General features: G+C 34.9%; 1 protein-coding gene and 1 long non-coding RNA gene across 6 annotated transcripts in view; one reads left to right on the forward strand and one right to left on the reverse strand.

The window, feature by feature from the left end:
• Positions 1-353: 353 nt before the first annotated feature.
• CFAP20DC (CFAP20 domain containing) overlaps positions 354-17,903 on the reverse strand; it is an 86,758-nt gene continuing 69,208 nt past the window's right edge. For 4 of the 5 annotated variants that reach the window (XM_076346529.1, XM_076346533.1, XM_076346530.1 and 1 more), the window contains 2 exons: positions 5,747-5,838; positions 354-824 (listed from right to left, as the gene is read on the reverse strand). In XM_076346529.1, coding sequence (XP_076202644.1) covers positions 712-824; positions 5,747-5,838 — 205 coding nt within the window. In that variant the 3' untranslated portion in view covers positions 354-711. Of the gene's footprint in view, positions 825-5,746; positions 5,839-10,665; positions 10,696-17,903 lie in introns of those variants that run through there. The other variant, XM_076346531.1, reaches the window with a different exon arrangement.
• Positions 7,500-15,154, forward strand: LOC143164224 (uncharacterized). Its single transcript, XR_012996036.1, has 2 exons — positions 7,500-7,860; positions 13,901-15,154. It is a non-coding gene; the product is annotated as an uncharacterized LOC143164224 (long non-coding RNA).

Genomic DNA, 17,903 nt, shown 5'->3' on the forward strand with positions numbered 1-17,903 from the left:
CTTATGCTTTTCAGTCCTATGTTAAATTACATCAGTAAAGTAGACAGTAGCTGGTACTCTCAGAGCCTGACATATTTACTCTGTTGTGGTCTAGATTTATAAACTGCCCAGGCACACGCCTTAAAGTGCACCGCACTGTACACACTGTACCACCCCACAGCTTTGACATCATCCCATTACTGTAATAGGCAACAGTAGAGAATTTCTTGAAGATGAGGAAAATACTGCTTTCTCTGGTGACTAAAGGGAGAGAGTGAGCTTATGAAATAGATGCCTTTGAACAACACACTGTATATCTTAGAGTACAAAGAATAAGATAGCTCAGAACCAATTAAAAATATACAGTAAGCAAGTAATGAAAAAAATTAATTTTATTTGAGTAAAACCGTAATTTACAGATGAACACCACAAACCCTCTTGATTCAACTTCATTTGCTTCCATATAGAACCTTTGAATATTGGAAATAAATTAGACTAACAAGTAAATGTCTTAGTCACAAGGAACTTTTATGTTATGTGATTTTCCACTGCATTACAACTTAATACAAAACTATAAAAATAAGACACTATTTACAAAATATATTCATTTGCAAAACTATTGGTTAATTCAATTTTAAGTTACATGATAATTTATACAGCTCAGTCACACTTTACAAACAGTTAAAAGATAAACCTACTCCGAACACAAAACGATATCCTCTCATGATCTGACTATGCCAATTCATAGTACTTGCCAGAATTTGGATCAAAGTAACAGTTCAGACATGGATCATACAAAAGAGTCAAAACTTCCTCATCTTCTTCAGCATTGAGGTCATCTTCACCTGTGTTAAGTGTGAAAAGTAAGAATAAATCATTCACTTCGACAAGAACACGGAAATACCTTTGTCAGATGTGACAGAGTTTTTCTTTAAAGTGTATACTCTTTTGACTTCTGAATTGTTACCTTCAAGATAACAGCAACTCGCATTTTTGTTATATTTCTGAAGACTTGTAGTTAGTTGAGGTGAAATGATGTCAGTGGAGCAGTTCACCAGAAGTACCCTTACTGATAGTGGATCAAAGTATTCCGAAGTGATATTTTTCTTAAACAATAATATTTTAGTACGAACAAAGACAGTCAGTGTGTACTTAAGGCCTGTAAGAATGAAAGAATTTGAATGTCTGGTATCCAATATGTCACCTAAATGTCCAGTATAGGCAAATCTGTACAAAAGAGCTTTCAATACCAGAGAGGAAATAAGATTCTTTCAGACAATAAAGATTTTAAATCGAGGTTGTCTGAAGTTATGTAAAATGTAAGAACGTTTTCAGGTAACAGAAATGAATCCTTAGCCTAAAATACACTGATAAAGCCATACAGACTTTTATTACAGATGCTTTATATACTGTAGCTCCTTTTCTAAACCTGTCTATCTTTCATATAAGCTAAATCTAAGTTATATGATCTATAGCTTTTTGATAAGAAATAATTCACAGTTGAACACAATCTGTATCTTGAATTTCATCATAAATGTTCATCTCATTCTCAGACTGCTAATACAAACCAAATGCTTTGTATGCTCTAACACTTCATAATAAGTAATGGCCTGTTATGCTAACAGCAGCAGTTTCACAACACTCAGATCTATTTACAGCCAGGATCACACAACGATATATAGGTTACATTATCTAGAGACCAGAAAGTAGGTTGGTGCACTTAATGCATACAGAAGAAGCGTGCACTTTATCGTTTGGGAAGAGATTTCATTTTTGTTTCCTCAGTAGCATTAACAAATGCCATCAGAAAGAAACTGTCTCTTACTGTAACCAAAGGTAAAAAGGTAAAGCTAAATTGCTGCCCTCCTTGCTGTGGGTACTTCACCTGGCCTGGTAAGCTAAATGAGGTTAACTGAGATACTTTGTTTGGACAGCTCTTGGGAAAAACTATGCAGTGCAGAAAGAAGGCGTAGAACTGAAAGTCTTTTTCCACACTTCAGATCATAGTAAACAAGCAAATGGTATTCATGCCTCATTCCCTCACACAGCCTTACATTTTCATCTGAAACCATGTTATTTCCACTGAATTCTTCCTGTTATTGTTTTGCTTTTCCCTGCCTATGCTTCTATTCAAAATGATTCTCTTTTCTTCTCTAAGCTTAAAGCTCCTTCCCTCTCTACCTAGGAACGGGCCTCTCAATACACTCCCTGGTTTGATTTAGGAATAAGAAATTCTTCAGACTCATCAGGGGTGTACCTCTTTCCCCGTATGCCTTGAATTCATACCAAATCAGAATTAGACTGCATCCAGGACTAGCTGGATTTATACCTTTATAGCAATAATTCCCTGCATCTATTTTCATGTGAACAAGAAGAGAACTTAGTTTTCTAGATGTATCATGTTTTTAAAGTCAGGCTTCTTTCTTCTAGCATCTCACAATATCCCCAAATGCAGTTTAAGGCATTTCTAGATGTTGCAACAGATTTCCAATGGCAGCATGGCCTATTCAGTTTTGAACAGATTAAAAAAAACATATGAAAACCTCACTTCTGTTCTTCTACTTCCTAAAAAGAAGTACTAATTAAATTAAGTGAAATTCCTCTACAAGACTCAACTAACGTGTAATGGTTGTGTTAGAAGGCATCTTTCTACTTTCAAACGGTATATTGTGTGCAACCTGACCATATGTAGGAATGAAGCGTTCATGGCCAAATTAACTGATAAACAAGTCACTTTCAAAGAAAATTTTCATAGCTATTTATGCTGCCACCATCCACCCTTTTGGGATGAAGTTGCTCAGGATTGCATAAAAAGACCTCTTGGCAGTTTAATTTGAATATCATGGCGAAAGCAAAATCAAAGCTTTTGTTCTTAAGTCACTATAAAATTAAACATCAGCTGTCAGCAGAAGGCATGCTGAAAAAAACACTGCTAATATTTTCTCTGATATGATCCTTGAACGTTGAACTACAGTGCTCAGATCTATACTGTAATTATGTACTGCAGGGTTACCATACGACTATTGTCAACAGCTGTAGTCCAAGAAAGAAGACTAGTGCGGTGGTTCCTAGAGCAATCTTAAGACAAGTAGCAAGATACAATAAAGTAAGTTCCAGAGAATTTGACGCTGCCTTTGTCACTTACTGTGGAAACTTTCTTGTATGACTTGTTAAGTCAAGATAAATGAAATTGTCTTTAAATCAGAAATATCAATGCCCAATAAGGGAAGAATCTATGGAAATTTATCATATTTACGTGTCTAAATTTTCCTCTTGATTGTCTTGTGAAACCTGTTGAATAGAAGACTACTTCTCATTACATCTCCCTATTTAACTATGTACTATGGACGGTGCAAACGTCAAGAAATGAACTAGAGTGAAACGTTTTCTTAGAAATGAATCACCTTTTTTCCCCAAAGTTATGCCCCAACTTAAAGATTTTTTCTAAATATAAGAATTAAAGAATTTTTATAAATATACTAATGCTATACAATCCATTTTTTTTTAAGGATACTTTTAGATAAAATCAGTATCTTAAATACATTATGACTCACTGCAGATTTTCAGTACTGATAATATGCTTTTGTTATCCTGTGATACTTGGAATACTGGAAAACTGCACACACACACAAAATAATCTTGTGACACTTAAGTCACTTCCCAACATGAGAAATAATTCATTTTTTAATGTCATGTGTTTTTTTTTTTTAAAGTGAGTAGGGCAGCAGAATTTTCTGGAATGAATTTGAGCATTCAGTTTGTTGATCAGATCTGGTACTTAATTGTCAGTAATAAAACAGTTCTTTTGTCACACAAATAACTAACCTCAAGTGAAGTGATTAAGAAAAAAAAAATTTTTTTCTGAAGTGCTAGAGATGTCTCACAGGACAAGAGCTATTTAGCATCTCTTTCAAAAATGGTACCATCTAGTTACCATGGTCCATCAAGATTTTTTTAAACCAAGATATCTAGGATATCTAGGAAAACACAGATTCTAAAGTTCAACAGGTACTATCTAATCTGATAGGCATGTATTACACGGCACTGCATTTTCACACACCGCCATATTATGTCCAAAGACCTGTGTTTAACTTAAGTGTATCTTTTATGTGAGCAAAACCACGTCAGTTTTCTCTCAATATAGTGCAAGGACATTATTTTCCAAGGCCTGTAGACAATCAGAAAGGGAGGTCTGGAGTTGCTTGAAGATGCTATATATTGTACAGGTACCCCCTTACTTTGCCAATCAGGCCTCCCCTACCCACAGCTGCTACAATTACTCTGCTTCTTCTCTGCTACTTTAATAGGGAAGGGTGTCTAGTAGTTCAGAAAAAAATCCAAACTGTCCTGTTTGGGGAGGGAAGGTCATGGAACGGCTTTGTTGTTCTCTCTTATTTCCTCCAACATCTTGGGGAAATGAAGCTTCAACACTATGGCAGTTTTTTTTGAGTATTTGGAGATAGAAAAGTTTCTGTGTGAAGTTATCAAAATTACAAATATCATACATATACATGAGTCAGAATTTTATTTGATTGAATAAAGGCACAAAAGTAAAAAGCCAAAATAAAAAGCTATGGTATATAGAGATTTTCTGTTCTCCAAATGTGCAATCATGGACACATGATGTAAAATATTTCAGCATAAAGGAAAATGAGTTTAGGAACAATTCACAAAACAGTTTGGAAATTCTAGTGTGAATAACAAGAAATCCAACAAATTCCCAAGTATACTTCTTTCTTAAAGCTTTTTAAAGATAATAATCCAATTTTTAAAATTTACAGAAATTCTAGCTTTACTGCAGCAAGCCTTAGATCTCATAATACTAACATAAAAAAATTTTCAGAGACCCATCACAAATTTACATCCAACATGCCTTTAACTCAAGGATTACTGTCCAATTCTCTTTGGCTTATTTAGGACCCTTAACAAAACATATTATTTGATTCTTCAAAGTAAGGTCCCTTCCTGACAGCAAAATTCTATTTTGCTGTCATAAACAATTACAAATATACATCTATGAAAACATTCCCAATTTCAGGGGCATAATCTATTTTAGACAGTAAATCACTGAGACATCTTCATCCCTCGGGCAGCCAAAATACACAGGTCAGATTTATGAGATTTCACACTGAATTCCCCAGACTTAAAGAAAAATCCAGATATCTACCCTGTTTCCTAAAACAACCGATAAGAAAAAAGGGCATTTGAAGAAAACAAGGTATTTGTTTTATTCTATTGTTGTTGACTTTCCAGTTTCAGCTAAGTTCTTTGCCATTCTCTAAGCAAACACCATTAATAAAAACCTGTAACACTTTAGGTGGTGACAACAGTCTTTACTCAGGATATCACGCTGAGATTTCAAGGCTAAATCTGAAATTTTTCTTCATAAGAGAAGTATCACTTACATAAGCCTAATTGTGCTTCTGAATAAGAATGTTTAGTATTTGCGTTCTTTCTTTCATAGGTTTGCCATCCCCACTGGCATAAATTCCTTATTTTAAAGAAACAAGATGCATTTTTTATGAGTTTATCCGTATCAAGCCAGAACATTAGGAAACTGCAACTGCATAAGTTATTCTTCTATCAGAGGCAAATAATACTGCATGGAAAACTCTGCTAGCTTGAGCTGAGAATAATAAATAAGAGAACTTGGAACCAAAATGTGGCAGTATAGAAAACTACGAAAAGGCAGTACCAGCACTACAGAAACAGCATTTAGAAATGTCTTTCTACCCAGGTCCTTTTCATTGTCTTCATTAATTCCTACCTGGAATATTCTGATTTGTTGAAGATTTAGTGTGCTCTTCCGGTTGTTGGCTTCCAGGAACGATGGGGGGACTGAACACATTCAACCAGTCCCTGAAAAATACAAATCAAAATATCATTCATAAAAGCACAGTTTGTGTTCCTATTTGTTCTAATTCTTTTGATTATTAAAAAAATTTTCAAAGGAAAATGCAGGTTGTCAAGTGTGATGAAACAAAATCAAGCTAGATTTTATTATTATAAAAATAAACTTTACAGTTAATACAATTCTTAAACGTTGAGGCTTCCTTCTTTCCTTAGCCTTTTCACCTGTTCCGCTCACACTAAAAATCTGTGTTTTAAGTCAGGTTTGCTTTGCAGATTTCAGCTGGTATTGCTCTGCCAGCAAAAGGTGTACATGAGGTGTGATCCATAATCCACAGAGCTATACTTTGAAAGCCTACGGCACTCATGAGAGTCTTTTTCTGAGGAATAAAGACTCGAGATGAACAACCTGTGTTTGATGAGAGACTGTGGGGGTCAATTTGATTAAAAATCCTTACCCTCTCTAAGGAAAAAGGCTTAAAGACAATCACAAGAGATGTGTTTGCTTACCACTGACTTGGCACTGCCTGGCTAGCCCCCTGTAATAGGGTGACAGAGCAAGTGCGGTATCTTTCACAGTCTGGATGGTTGGCGAGTCACAGCTGAGCTTAGACATGAGATGGATGCCACCAACAGTGTGATACCAACTCAGTGCTCATGAACTGTGGGACAGCTGATTTGTATTAAATAATTTAATCTTTCCAGTTTAATTTACCTTTAAAATTTTTCAATAAAGGGATGGAATTAGTGATCAGAGCGAAGAATAACATGCTAACAGTTTTCTAGTGTTTTTAAGAAGGAAACATTGGATTGAGTCCAGATCTTATTGTTGATACAATTGTTGATATTGAAAAAAAACTTTGTTAGGTAAATACATTATAAACAATTGTTTGTAACAATTTTTTATTGCTATAAAATGTTATATGTTATAAATAAAAAAAATTGTTATTGAGCGTAACATGATTTTAGCTACTGGCAAGACTATACAGAGGACTCTTCTCATCACAGCTGTCACGTATCTATTTTGCTTCTGTGAAAAAAAACGTTTTGATGGGAACTTTACCATAAAGGAGGGAGTACAGACCTTCTTCACCCATTCTGGGCAATTTATGCCTCTCCTCAACAGTACTTTGTGATAGCTGTTAAAGATGATTTTCATGTTATCATACATTCATGCAAAGTTCAATGTTCATTTCACATGCGCCACTTTATGATACACTGTCTTTGATTGTTACAGCTCAAAGAAAGGAAAACAGAACAGTCGTTTTTATTATTATTGCTTTTTATTGCAAACTGAACTGCAGACTTGTTCACTGAAAAAGCGGGTAGGAAACACAAAGAATGAGAGGTCACTCATATCATACTATCAATCAGAGAAAGACAGCCCTGGAAGGACACATCTAAGTCACAAACTTCTGACATTCCTTGTGCAGGTAACCATGTCTTGTAATTCTTTTCATATATTAAACTAACCTCTGTACACTGTGCATAGCTGATGCTTCCTTAAGTTCCCATCTCTCCTCTTCAACAGTAAAGAGCTGTAATACATTAAAGCTTCCATATAACCATTAACTAGACTAAATAACTGCAAGTTAATACTTGAACACAGAATTCAAGGGACCTCAGTAAATCATCTAATTTTGATAGAACCAGATCCATCCTTTCTGACCAACGGTCAAATTGGTTGGTCAAATTCACTTCAAGGCAAGGGGAATGGAAGGGAAAAGGGGTCTTTAAATTCCCTTATGTTTGCTTCATGCTGGTGGGAACAGGGCAGCTCTACCGAGTAAATTAAACTTGGTTTGGGGTTGATTCAACTTATGTCTGGCCACAGCTGTTCCAACAGCTGGCACAAAAACATTATGCATGCAAACTTGTGCTAGATGCCAAGAAGATTAGCCAGAGCTGTAGAGGTAACTTCAACATCCATGGCTTCCTCTAGAAGGATGAAGTTTTCAAAAGTTTGACAGATTTCTTTACATTGCCGGACTGCAAATGTCTCAACTCAATTGTCCAACACCAAGTAAACAGGTAATGTACTTCTGCTTTCTGAAAAGCCTTGATGATCTCATGTAAGATTTGCTTCTGACAGAAAAATCTGGGAAGGCTCAGTCATGTGTTATAATTGCTAAAATATGCCAATTGTTTTTTTTTTTGTTAGTTTTTCTGCTATTTCTAGACTTGTTATTGATTCCACATCATCTCCTGTTGGCATGTACACATAATCTGGGGTGACTCAGGGGACAACCACCTATCTGTTTGCAGTCAAAATGGAAAAAACTAATTTTCTGCCTCAGGAAACAGAACTGCTGGTGTAGAAATCCAGCAAGTAGTATAGCAGATTTAAAGGAAGAGATATTGAATTTTCCATCATTTCAATATGTAAAAAACATACTTCAAAATTTTTTATACCATCATATTATTTTCACATGTATGGCCAACTTCACAACCAATCCTTCTCCTCTTCTCTGTTCAGCTAATGCCAGTGAGAACTGGCACAACTAATCCACACAGCAATATGCTTGCCTAGACATCTCATTATTAGCTCTCTCTCTCTCTTTGCTCACTGTATTTGCATTCCCTGAATACAGTCAAAGACTCTTTGTCTACACCAAAGCTTCAAAAGTTTTTAGAAATAACAGTTAAATGCATGCTATGATATCCACTGTGGCATGGTAGAATATATTTTCCATTTCTGCCACTTGCATGTGTGGTTTTGTGTTGCCTCAGAATCAGCCAACATAAGCCTAGCACTAGAATCTGACCATGCTCATAGGATGTGGTCAGAGAGCACAAAGCCTTACCACTTACCTGACTCTCTACAATTGCACTGAAACACAATGTCAGCAAAGGCAACCTCTTGGAGAAACTGTGGCAATTTTAGAGAAGGTAGGGAAGAACTATTAGTGCTAATCTACATCTCTGCTTTCCAAGCTACCCTTTCTTCCATATTCACTACAGCTTTTTCAAAAGACAGTGATGTTTGAGACCCAGAGAAGAACCAGATTATTTCTGGTAGGAAGACTGCTGAAGCAAAAGTGGTGCAAGGACAGAGAAAAGCCAGTGCTTGCTTCTAAAGACAATTATCTCAGACCAACAAATGTAGTTAGAAAAGTAAAGAAGCTTTAGAGTATATATGCAGTTCTACAGGTCTGGCACAAACCAAAAGAGTTTAAAGAAACGTGTTTTTCATATAAAATATGTATCAGAGAATTTCTAAAGAAAATAGTTGGTACCTGGAAAGCAGAGAGGATGTTAGTAAGAAGGAAAGAAAGATAATAAGGCAATTACCCCTAATGGAAAAGAAAGAGACAATTCATTTAGAGAACATTGAGGGAGGGAGGTAATCATGTGCCATTAAACCAGTATTGCTGTTAAATTGGTAGTTCTTATTACTCAGGAAATTTATGAATTTTAGTTTGAAGTCTCATCTCTGGAAGGTCTTCCTGAAAGACCAAGTCTGAGAAATCACAGATGGGATGATTTGTGAGTAGCTGGATGATTTTGTCTTTGATTTTGTCCTTCATTTATTGGAGTCAATTCTCATGCAAAGGAGTTGTTCAGTATCACCTTTATACTTACTTTGATGCATCTGGTTTAGTAGATGAATTATTATTTTCTCTAGTAGGTGCAACTGTAAGATCTAGGGATTTTGATGGTTCTAAAGTGAGGCAAAGGAGGGTTTATTTATGATAGAGGCAACAGAAATGTGTTGGCAAATTTAATATTTCCTATTAAGACAGTCTAGATTCAGTTCATGTTTTTTCCCCTCAATGTCCAAGAAAAACTAACAGTTTTGCTATTCAAACCCCTCCCAACAAGACAAGTAATCAAACCACTATAAATATTAGGGATTCATTGTTGACTTAACATTACTTTTCAGGTTGAAACATTTTACACTATACCTATTAAAAACTGGTTTATTACTTCCACATGTTACTTAGCAATGTTTAAATCAACTTTTCCTAAAATCTTGGGGGGAAAAAAAAAAATCTCATAACTGCTGATATCTTATTAGCCAAATTGCAGTAGAGAGTAAATATTGGCAGTTGATTGATAAACCTCTGAAAAGTGGGATTACAGTGGTAATTCTGATAGATGCTGTAGTCTAGCAGTCAAGACAGACTTTTCCACAATGAAGTATGCAGTTGCTTTTAGGAAGCAACTAAAGCATGTGTATGTGTGAGAGAGAGTGTATGAGTTAATTTAAAAAAAAAAAAAAAATCCTGAAAAATTTGTAGATCTTGCCTAGAAGTTGAGCCCAGCATGGAGACAACCGGCAATATTCCGAGAAAAGCAGACTGTGGCCTGTGTTCCCATTTATTGTGTTTTTATTCTGAGTGAATAAAGAATATTCTTTTGGGGAACTTCTTTAAGAAGCTAGTTTATCTCCTTAAAACAGAAAAGCTAATCATGCATTCTGACTAATTAAAGGCACTCTATTTATGCTATCAATGCCTCCAGCTGTAATTAATACAATCAACATGCAATAAACTGTGTAGAGCTTTCCTGATAACAATGTGGCATGCTAAGTGCTGTCTTTGGACATTGTGAGTTGTGTTGCATGAAGGCTCAGAATAGCTTCCACACACATTCAAAGCATCGTGCACCTTTAATGCTTGCACTGCAATTCTTCATTATTCTGAAAGCTGTTCTCCATACCAAAACAGAATAAAAATGTTATATAATCTTGTTATGTTATGGTCTTTTAAAAAATACTTTCAAAAAGTAATTGTCGTATATTGAAAAATCACACGATAGCTGAACTGTGATGGAAAGCAAAAGAATCTTTTGGACTTGTGAACATCATTTCCAGTTTTATGACAGTATGTCAAATTTGCAGAAAACGGCATCCATCAGTAAAATCTGTTGAGAAAATTAGTGATGCTTTATTAAGTAGCACTTACCAATGACAATGTATCAAAATTATTACCATCAACAGAAATCTGAAGAATCAGAGGGTTTTGATTTAAGTTTTACTGAACAACTTTGATACTTTGAATTTTTACAGATATTTTTGCTTTTTAGTCTATCCTACTGGCTGGACTTAGAAAATGGCAAATCACTTAGTATAAAGATTTTTAACATTGCTGTGAATTGAGATAGCACACTTTATTGCATTTCTTTTGGATCAGATTTAATTTATGTTACTTAAATCAATGGGATCATTTAATCCACATTCTTAAAAAAATTAAAATGCTTCAAAGTTTTAGTACGGTTTTGTCCAACAATCTATACAGGAGTTAAAAGGAATATTCAGATTATTCGGTCAGCCTGGCAGTATACTTAAAAAATGTAAGGCAAGGGCTACATTATATCAAATGAGGGAATGAAAAAAACCATCAGTTTTGTATCATTAAGAACACATCAAATTGACAGACTATTAAGCATCTGGAGTACAATCAATAAAGAACACAAAAGATTATATTTAACTGCATGAACTACTTAGTAAATCTTTATGATTACTAGAGGAGAACTGGCTCATGCCTGACTGATAATAAGAGCAGCACATTTGCTGAACTATTTTTTACAGTGGATAATTTGACTAACTCTGTGGAGGGCCAAAGAATGCCAATGTATGAATCAAGAGTATAAAAATATTTTAAGGAAAAAAGGACCAGTTCTGGACATCTTGTGCAACTATCAACTAAAATCTCAGCACATACTTCTGTTGTATTAGTAATATTTAATACCATATGAAGCAAATTCTGCTGCAAATGCTCAAAGTGAGTAAATAATATCTTATCATGTTCCACTGAATGCAAAGTGCCAGCTCATATCAAAAGTATGGTTCAGTATAGCCTAAATATTCCATTCAGCTAAGATGAAGACCTATTTTTCTCACTTGTTGGGATTTTTAATTATATCTATTTAAGAAAGGTTGTTAGAGACTAACTCAATTCTTAGACAAATCGATAAAAAGTCACCTAGCTTTGTAACACCCCTCACCTATTCCCTCCTACAACTTTTTTGGAGCATGTATTACTTGTTAGGCTCCTCTAGATTAGCAGATCTGAATTTTCAATTATTTACATATCCACTGAACTTCATGCATATGTGTAACTTCATTAACTTACATCAGATTACCTATACACACCTATTTGGGTTCTGTTTTGTAATATATTAATGATGTATGCGTAATGGGAGGTTTTTTTTAATAGAAGCATTTCCATAGAAATAAAGCCTTCAATAATAGTTTCAGTAGTGAAGCAAGGACTTATGAAGGCTATTAACAATAAGATGTCTTTGTGTTATGTACAAAATGCAATCATATTTGAAAAAATGTTGAAATCAAATTTCAGGTCCTGCCACTATATATGTCTATAATAATTGTGAAGTCATCTTAGACTTAAATTGTCCATTATTGTATCTAAAATGCTTCAAACAATTTCAATGTTTGAACATTCTTAAAGTTCTTACATAAATATGCCATAAACCAAGAAACATTCAGTATTAATTTATACATCAATAACTGTTCAGTGCTACTCAGCTCCAGGTGGGAAAAACAGTATCTTTATACTGAGTGAGTATACAGATGATGATACACTACCAAAAGAATATAGAGTATACTTATACATACAAATCAAGGATTTTTGAATGCGTATTTTAATGAAAGTCTTGAAAAATAACATAAATATACATGTCCATATGACTTTGCATGAATTGAAAGCTCTATTTTAAAAAGAAATATCCTAAGTATTTAAGGGAAATCTGGCAATACGTTGGCGATTAAAAAAATGCAAGCCATGAGCTACATTGTATTATTCTCCTGGAGTGTTATTGTAGTTTCAAAATATCATTAAATCAGCACAAACCAACACTTATCATTTCCTGCACATTTTTCACAGTGAGCTGCATTCTGACTATGAGTAATCTGTTAATCTGTTCTTTGCCTCACAATCCGTCAAAGTGACAGATTCATTCCATCCCTAATACATAATATCTTCATTTACTGTATGCCTTACTGGAACTTTCTTTTTTTGCTAGCACTAAGATTTAGAAAATCACAAGCATATTTGCAGAGTGCCTTTTCCCTTCCTCCAGACCACTTCAGCAAGTCCAGCCTGCCAAATACCATACTTCTAATGGAGGCAGAGACACCTCCTTAAAAACTAAATTATTTAATTTTCAATGAATTACTAACTAAAAAAGAGATCATAAAAAGTACAAGTGCAACTGTGCATGGAAGACTTGAATCTGCTCTTAAAGTCTTAAATGTGTAAATGAACTGGCTTATGGGTGCTAGATTAGGATAACAAAAGAGATGTGAATTCTACTTATTAAACAAGATATTTAGATAGTGCAAAGTGCTGTACAAGTGTGTACAGTATAATCACGCTGACTAGTGTTAGCTGAAAGTTTGATCTGTTAATGCTATCCTGTTTTTCTTTCAAAGTTCAAATGACAAATTTGTGCAGGTTATTAAAAATGTACACAGTCATCTACAGCAGTCTAAAAATATGAATGACCTGAATTTGGAGGTTTAACAGCTTAGTAATTAATATATTGTGCTATTTGGTCAATGTTTTGAAGTTAAATATATGAAACTTCTATCACAGCTTCTGTTATATGACAGTAACATTGGAATTTACTTAAAGACTAAACCTCTAGTTCATCACCATGTTAGCTTGCTGGCTAGATTATAGCCTCGATATTCAGTAGCAATATAAATGACACTAGTAGAGAAAACCAGTGTTTTATCATCTAATTCAGGTAAAATACTAGCCCTTTCTTCTTTGCTAGTTTTGATTCATTTATCAGAAGATCAGCTGTATAAATTGGAAGTAATGAATTTGCAAAGGTGTGTTAAAATTCCTTCATATTAATCTAATCTTAAGCAAGTAAATTCTAATAACTACATCAGATAGTCATTGACCAGTGAATCAAATGGATTTCCACATTTAATGAAGTGTCCATTAGGTAGGGTGTGCTTCCTTTTTAACATATTTTTAACTATTAAATAAACCATTCATTTTAAAAATTGTATTTTAATATTCCACCAGTTCAGAAAACACCTGAGTCTAGTACCTAACGAGTCTTGTTGCAATTAAAATAATTCCTTTCTCCACAGCCAGCCACCAACAGCATCTTACTGTTCTGTGCATCCTGGATGTAGACTGCAGCCCATTTAACTTTTAATGGACGACATGGAGCCAGAGGGCTTTTAAAAATCAATGGAGAGACATGACTCAATGGAACACTAACTTTAATATTATCAAACTTGTTAAAGGTGATGCTGTTGAATGTTCCCAGACTGTGAAAAGTACCTTTCTTTTACAGAAAAGTAAAAAAAAAAAAAAAAAAGCACGTAAGAAAACTCTGACCTTTTAGTATATTAATGCAATGAATGGTACAGCATGAAGCTGGAAACTTAATCATTACCATAAAGAGAGAATGATGCTACCTCAGTTTAATCAACAACAAATGTAAAGTAACATAAAGGAATCAAAAACAACACTCTTGCACAAATGATACCGGAATAGCAGGGAAGGGCACTGTGGGCATTTGTGCCCTTGGAAACCCAGACAGTTTTGCTCTGTAAGAAAATGTTGTATGCGTGTGGGATATCGGTCAAGGAGCCTGATTTGTCTGTATTTAAATAAGCTTCCAGTTCAGGAGGAGGATGGAGAAATAAATATATATTTCCATAGATGGGGGGCTAGTTAGTGGTAGTAAGCTTTTTCTCTCCAGAAAAGGGAACACCACCACTGGTAGAAACCGATTTGGAAGCTTGCCCGCCCTGTGAACTACCCTAAAATCTCAAGGCTCTAAGATTTGTCAGAAGTTGGACTCAGACCTTAGATGCTAGCTTGTGGCTGACCCTTAGTGTATATGCTGCCACGTTTTCATGTTCTCAGATTCCCATACAAGGGAAAGCCATTTTTGGATTATTTTAACAAGCTTTTACGTGTTAGCCACTTGGTTCTCAAAAACCTTTCTGCAGCTAAGCTTTTTACCATCATGATTAAAAAATTTAACCTTTTCAATTAGATGTTTCCTATGCCATTTGCTTCATTTGTCATGTTCTTTTTCATGCATATTATAGCCTGACAAATGCAGCAGAACTTTGCTAATTCAGATTAACGACTGGGACACCTATTGCAAATTACTCTATTTTGTGGATGAGTAAAGTAACTGAACAATACAATGAAAAACCAAAGTACATTTTGTGATACATTGTTCTTGTTCACTTATTTTGACAACTGTTGTGTAATTTTATAATACTTCATAATGTAATATTGTCTGTTTTGCAGAAGTAATGGAGTTGTATGACTTTGATCTTGTAATGAATCATAAAAATAAATACGCTTCTTTGTTTGCAAAACTCAATCTTTAAATTTGCTTCTTAACTTTAAGTTATTCTGCTATTTAAGCCTTTCCTTGGAAACACAGGAGACAAAGACCTTTTGTGTCTGAATTTCACAGCATGCATGTTGGAGAAGTTCTGGTGTAGTGCAAATAAATGTTATAACTACAATCCTTCTTTTACTGCACCATTTTGTAGGTGAGTTTAATCTTACTGAATCTCTCAATGGTATAGTAACACATGCATGAGCTATTGGAATGTTTAGTTTTCATCTGGGACAGATGAGAGTACTTGAATGGTAGTCTCAAAGCTGAACATACTGTTAATACTTGAGAGTTTGCAGTGGATGTGTTTTTGTGTTAGAATCATTGATATATTACGCAAACTTCAGGTGGCATGATAACGGCAACATTTATGGCAACAATAGGTTCTAAAAAAAGACTTCTGTAGCAGAAACTTTTAAAGAAAGTGAAAGAAATAATTTATTTCCTAAAATCAATAGAGAGTGGTCAGTTATGCATAGAAAGAGGTGTTCATTATATTTAACTAATTTACCAGAATTTTACTAATAATCAAGTTTGAAAAGAAGTCAACATGTATTTAAACATGTTTATCTATTTCATGATCAATTATCTGGACTACTGTGCGTACATATCATTACAAAAAATAAGAAAATCACATTGTTTGATAAAGTAGTAATTAAAGATATGGGTTCTGCTTTTTTCATCTTATGGTAAAACCTACAACTTCTTCTGGGAAGTGTATAGTTATTGTCCTCCTCAAACATGTTAATCTGCAAGTCAATGAAATATTTCTTTTGTGATGATAAATGTTACAGATTTGAGATTTATCATAATTGGAGAGATACCTTTACCAAAAAAGGGAAGAAAAAGTTGTTAGTTTTTTTGGGTTGGGTTTTTTTTTTGGACTCTAGAGGAGAGAAGAATGATGATATCCTGATCAGTCCAATGTAACACATGTAGGTTACAATGACAAGACAGCTTGCTTTAGTCAGCCTGTACCAAGCCCACGTGAAGTGAGATCAGTGACTATTAATCATTTGTCAAAGACTGCAGGCCCTTATCAGCCAATTATAGATGCAAGAAACTTTGTATCACATCCACAAGTGGCAAAGCTACAAAGGATTTAAACCACAGTACAGTGGTGACACTTTTTATAGATAAAACATAAATCTAGACAAAATGCTGGCCTGAATTGCATCATATTTCCATTTAGCAATTTTAGTAAACACTTCAAAATATCACTGGTTTTCCTTAACATTTTAGGGACCTTGTATGCTCCTTAGTTTTAAGAGGTTTCTTTTTTATTCACAACAAACCCACTGATGGAATCTAATTTAAACACAAAAAAAATCCCACTGAAGAAGCAACTGACTTGCATGTACAGAGCAGATAAATCTAGCTTATTTTACAAGTTAGCTACTGGACTGGCTTGAGGATGGTCCTGAATCCTACCACTTCAGAGCAACTGTAATACTCACTTTTCATAGCAAAACCTATGGAGATAATAATGTCCATGGTTGCAGGTCAGAAGGTCATGAAGAAGAACAAGACTCTCAGTATCAGCGAGGAGGCTTAAGACTCTCCTCCTGTTCCCACATTGGGTCATGATCATCCATCAGGTGGGGTGAATTCCAACACATAGGGCTGAATGGGTAGGGTACACTATATACTGATGCATATAACACTTTCACATACCAGCCTGACAAGCATGAGCTTCGAGCAGTGCAGAGGAGATAGACGTGGAGCTAACAAGGGAGTACAGTTTTATTTACTCCTGGTAATTCTGTGCAGGTAACCCTGACAAAGCCCACAGCAGAGGCACAGACAATACTTCAAAAGATCATTTTCATTGACTGATACACTAATTAACTTCTGCAGGTTTCAACCACCCTTGAAAAAGCTGTTAGCCCCACATATATGGAGTAGTTTGGGGAGGCTGTTGATTTTAGAGCTGTTAACATATGAAACCCACCAGCCATTAATAGGGACAACAAATTAAACTTCAGTTTAACAATTATTTTCATTTGTGAATGAAACAGCTTGATCACTCGTTCTTTGGTTTGAGACCACTGCTCAATAGACTTTCTCATAACATGATGCCTGTGCTGATCTTGTATTCTCAGCTATAGTCTAAATCAGACATTTACTGTCATCAAATTTCTGTACCCACAAATCACGATGGGAATACAATATTTTAACAGGTAGAGTTAAACATCTAGGAAAAACCTAACTGGAAATTTGGCTGTGTACATTTTGTATGAAATTGCTTAAGTAAAATATACGTCTTGTGAAAGGATACCCAATGAAATGCTGAAATATTTGTGTCCTACTTTATAGTGTGGTTTCTGGGGAACAGCTGTTTGAACTTCAGAGGAACAAATTTTATTTGGTAGCTTGGGAAGAGTTGAGTAGGATGCCAAGAGAGGATCTGGTGAGGCAATGCTTACAAAGATAGGTTTCAACTTATAAAAAACCCCTCTCTCAAAGATGGAAAAATCAGCTTTTATCAGAAATGAATTTTCTGCAGAGCATTTGTAGAAGTTCAGAAAATATATTCATAAGATTAGGCTCAAGTGATCTTTTTCAGACAGCAGCTCCACATTTTGCAGTTCAGTATGGCTGAAATTCCTCTAGAATATTTACTTTCTTTCAGGATTTCCTTTAATGAAACTTCCAAACCTTCTATGACACACAAGTATTTTGGAGGACAAAAGCTTACTAAGTAGATGCAGGGTACATAGCAA

The sequence above is a fragment of the Aptenodytes patagonicus genome, chromosome 8, assembly GCF_965638725.1.
Source record: "Aptenodytes patagonicus chromosome 8, bAptPat1.pri.cur, whole genome shotgun sequence".
In the NCBI taxonomy this organism is placed as follows: domain Eukaryota; kingdom Metazoa; phylum Chordata; class Aves; order Sphenisciformes; family Spheniscidae; genus Aptenodytes; species Aptenodytes patagonicus.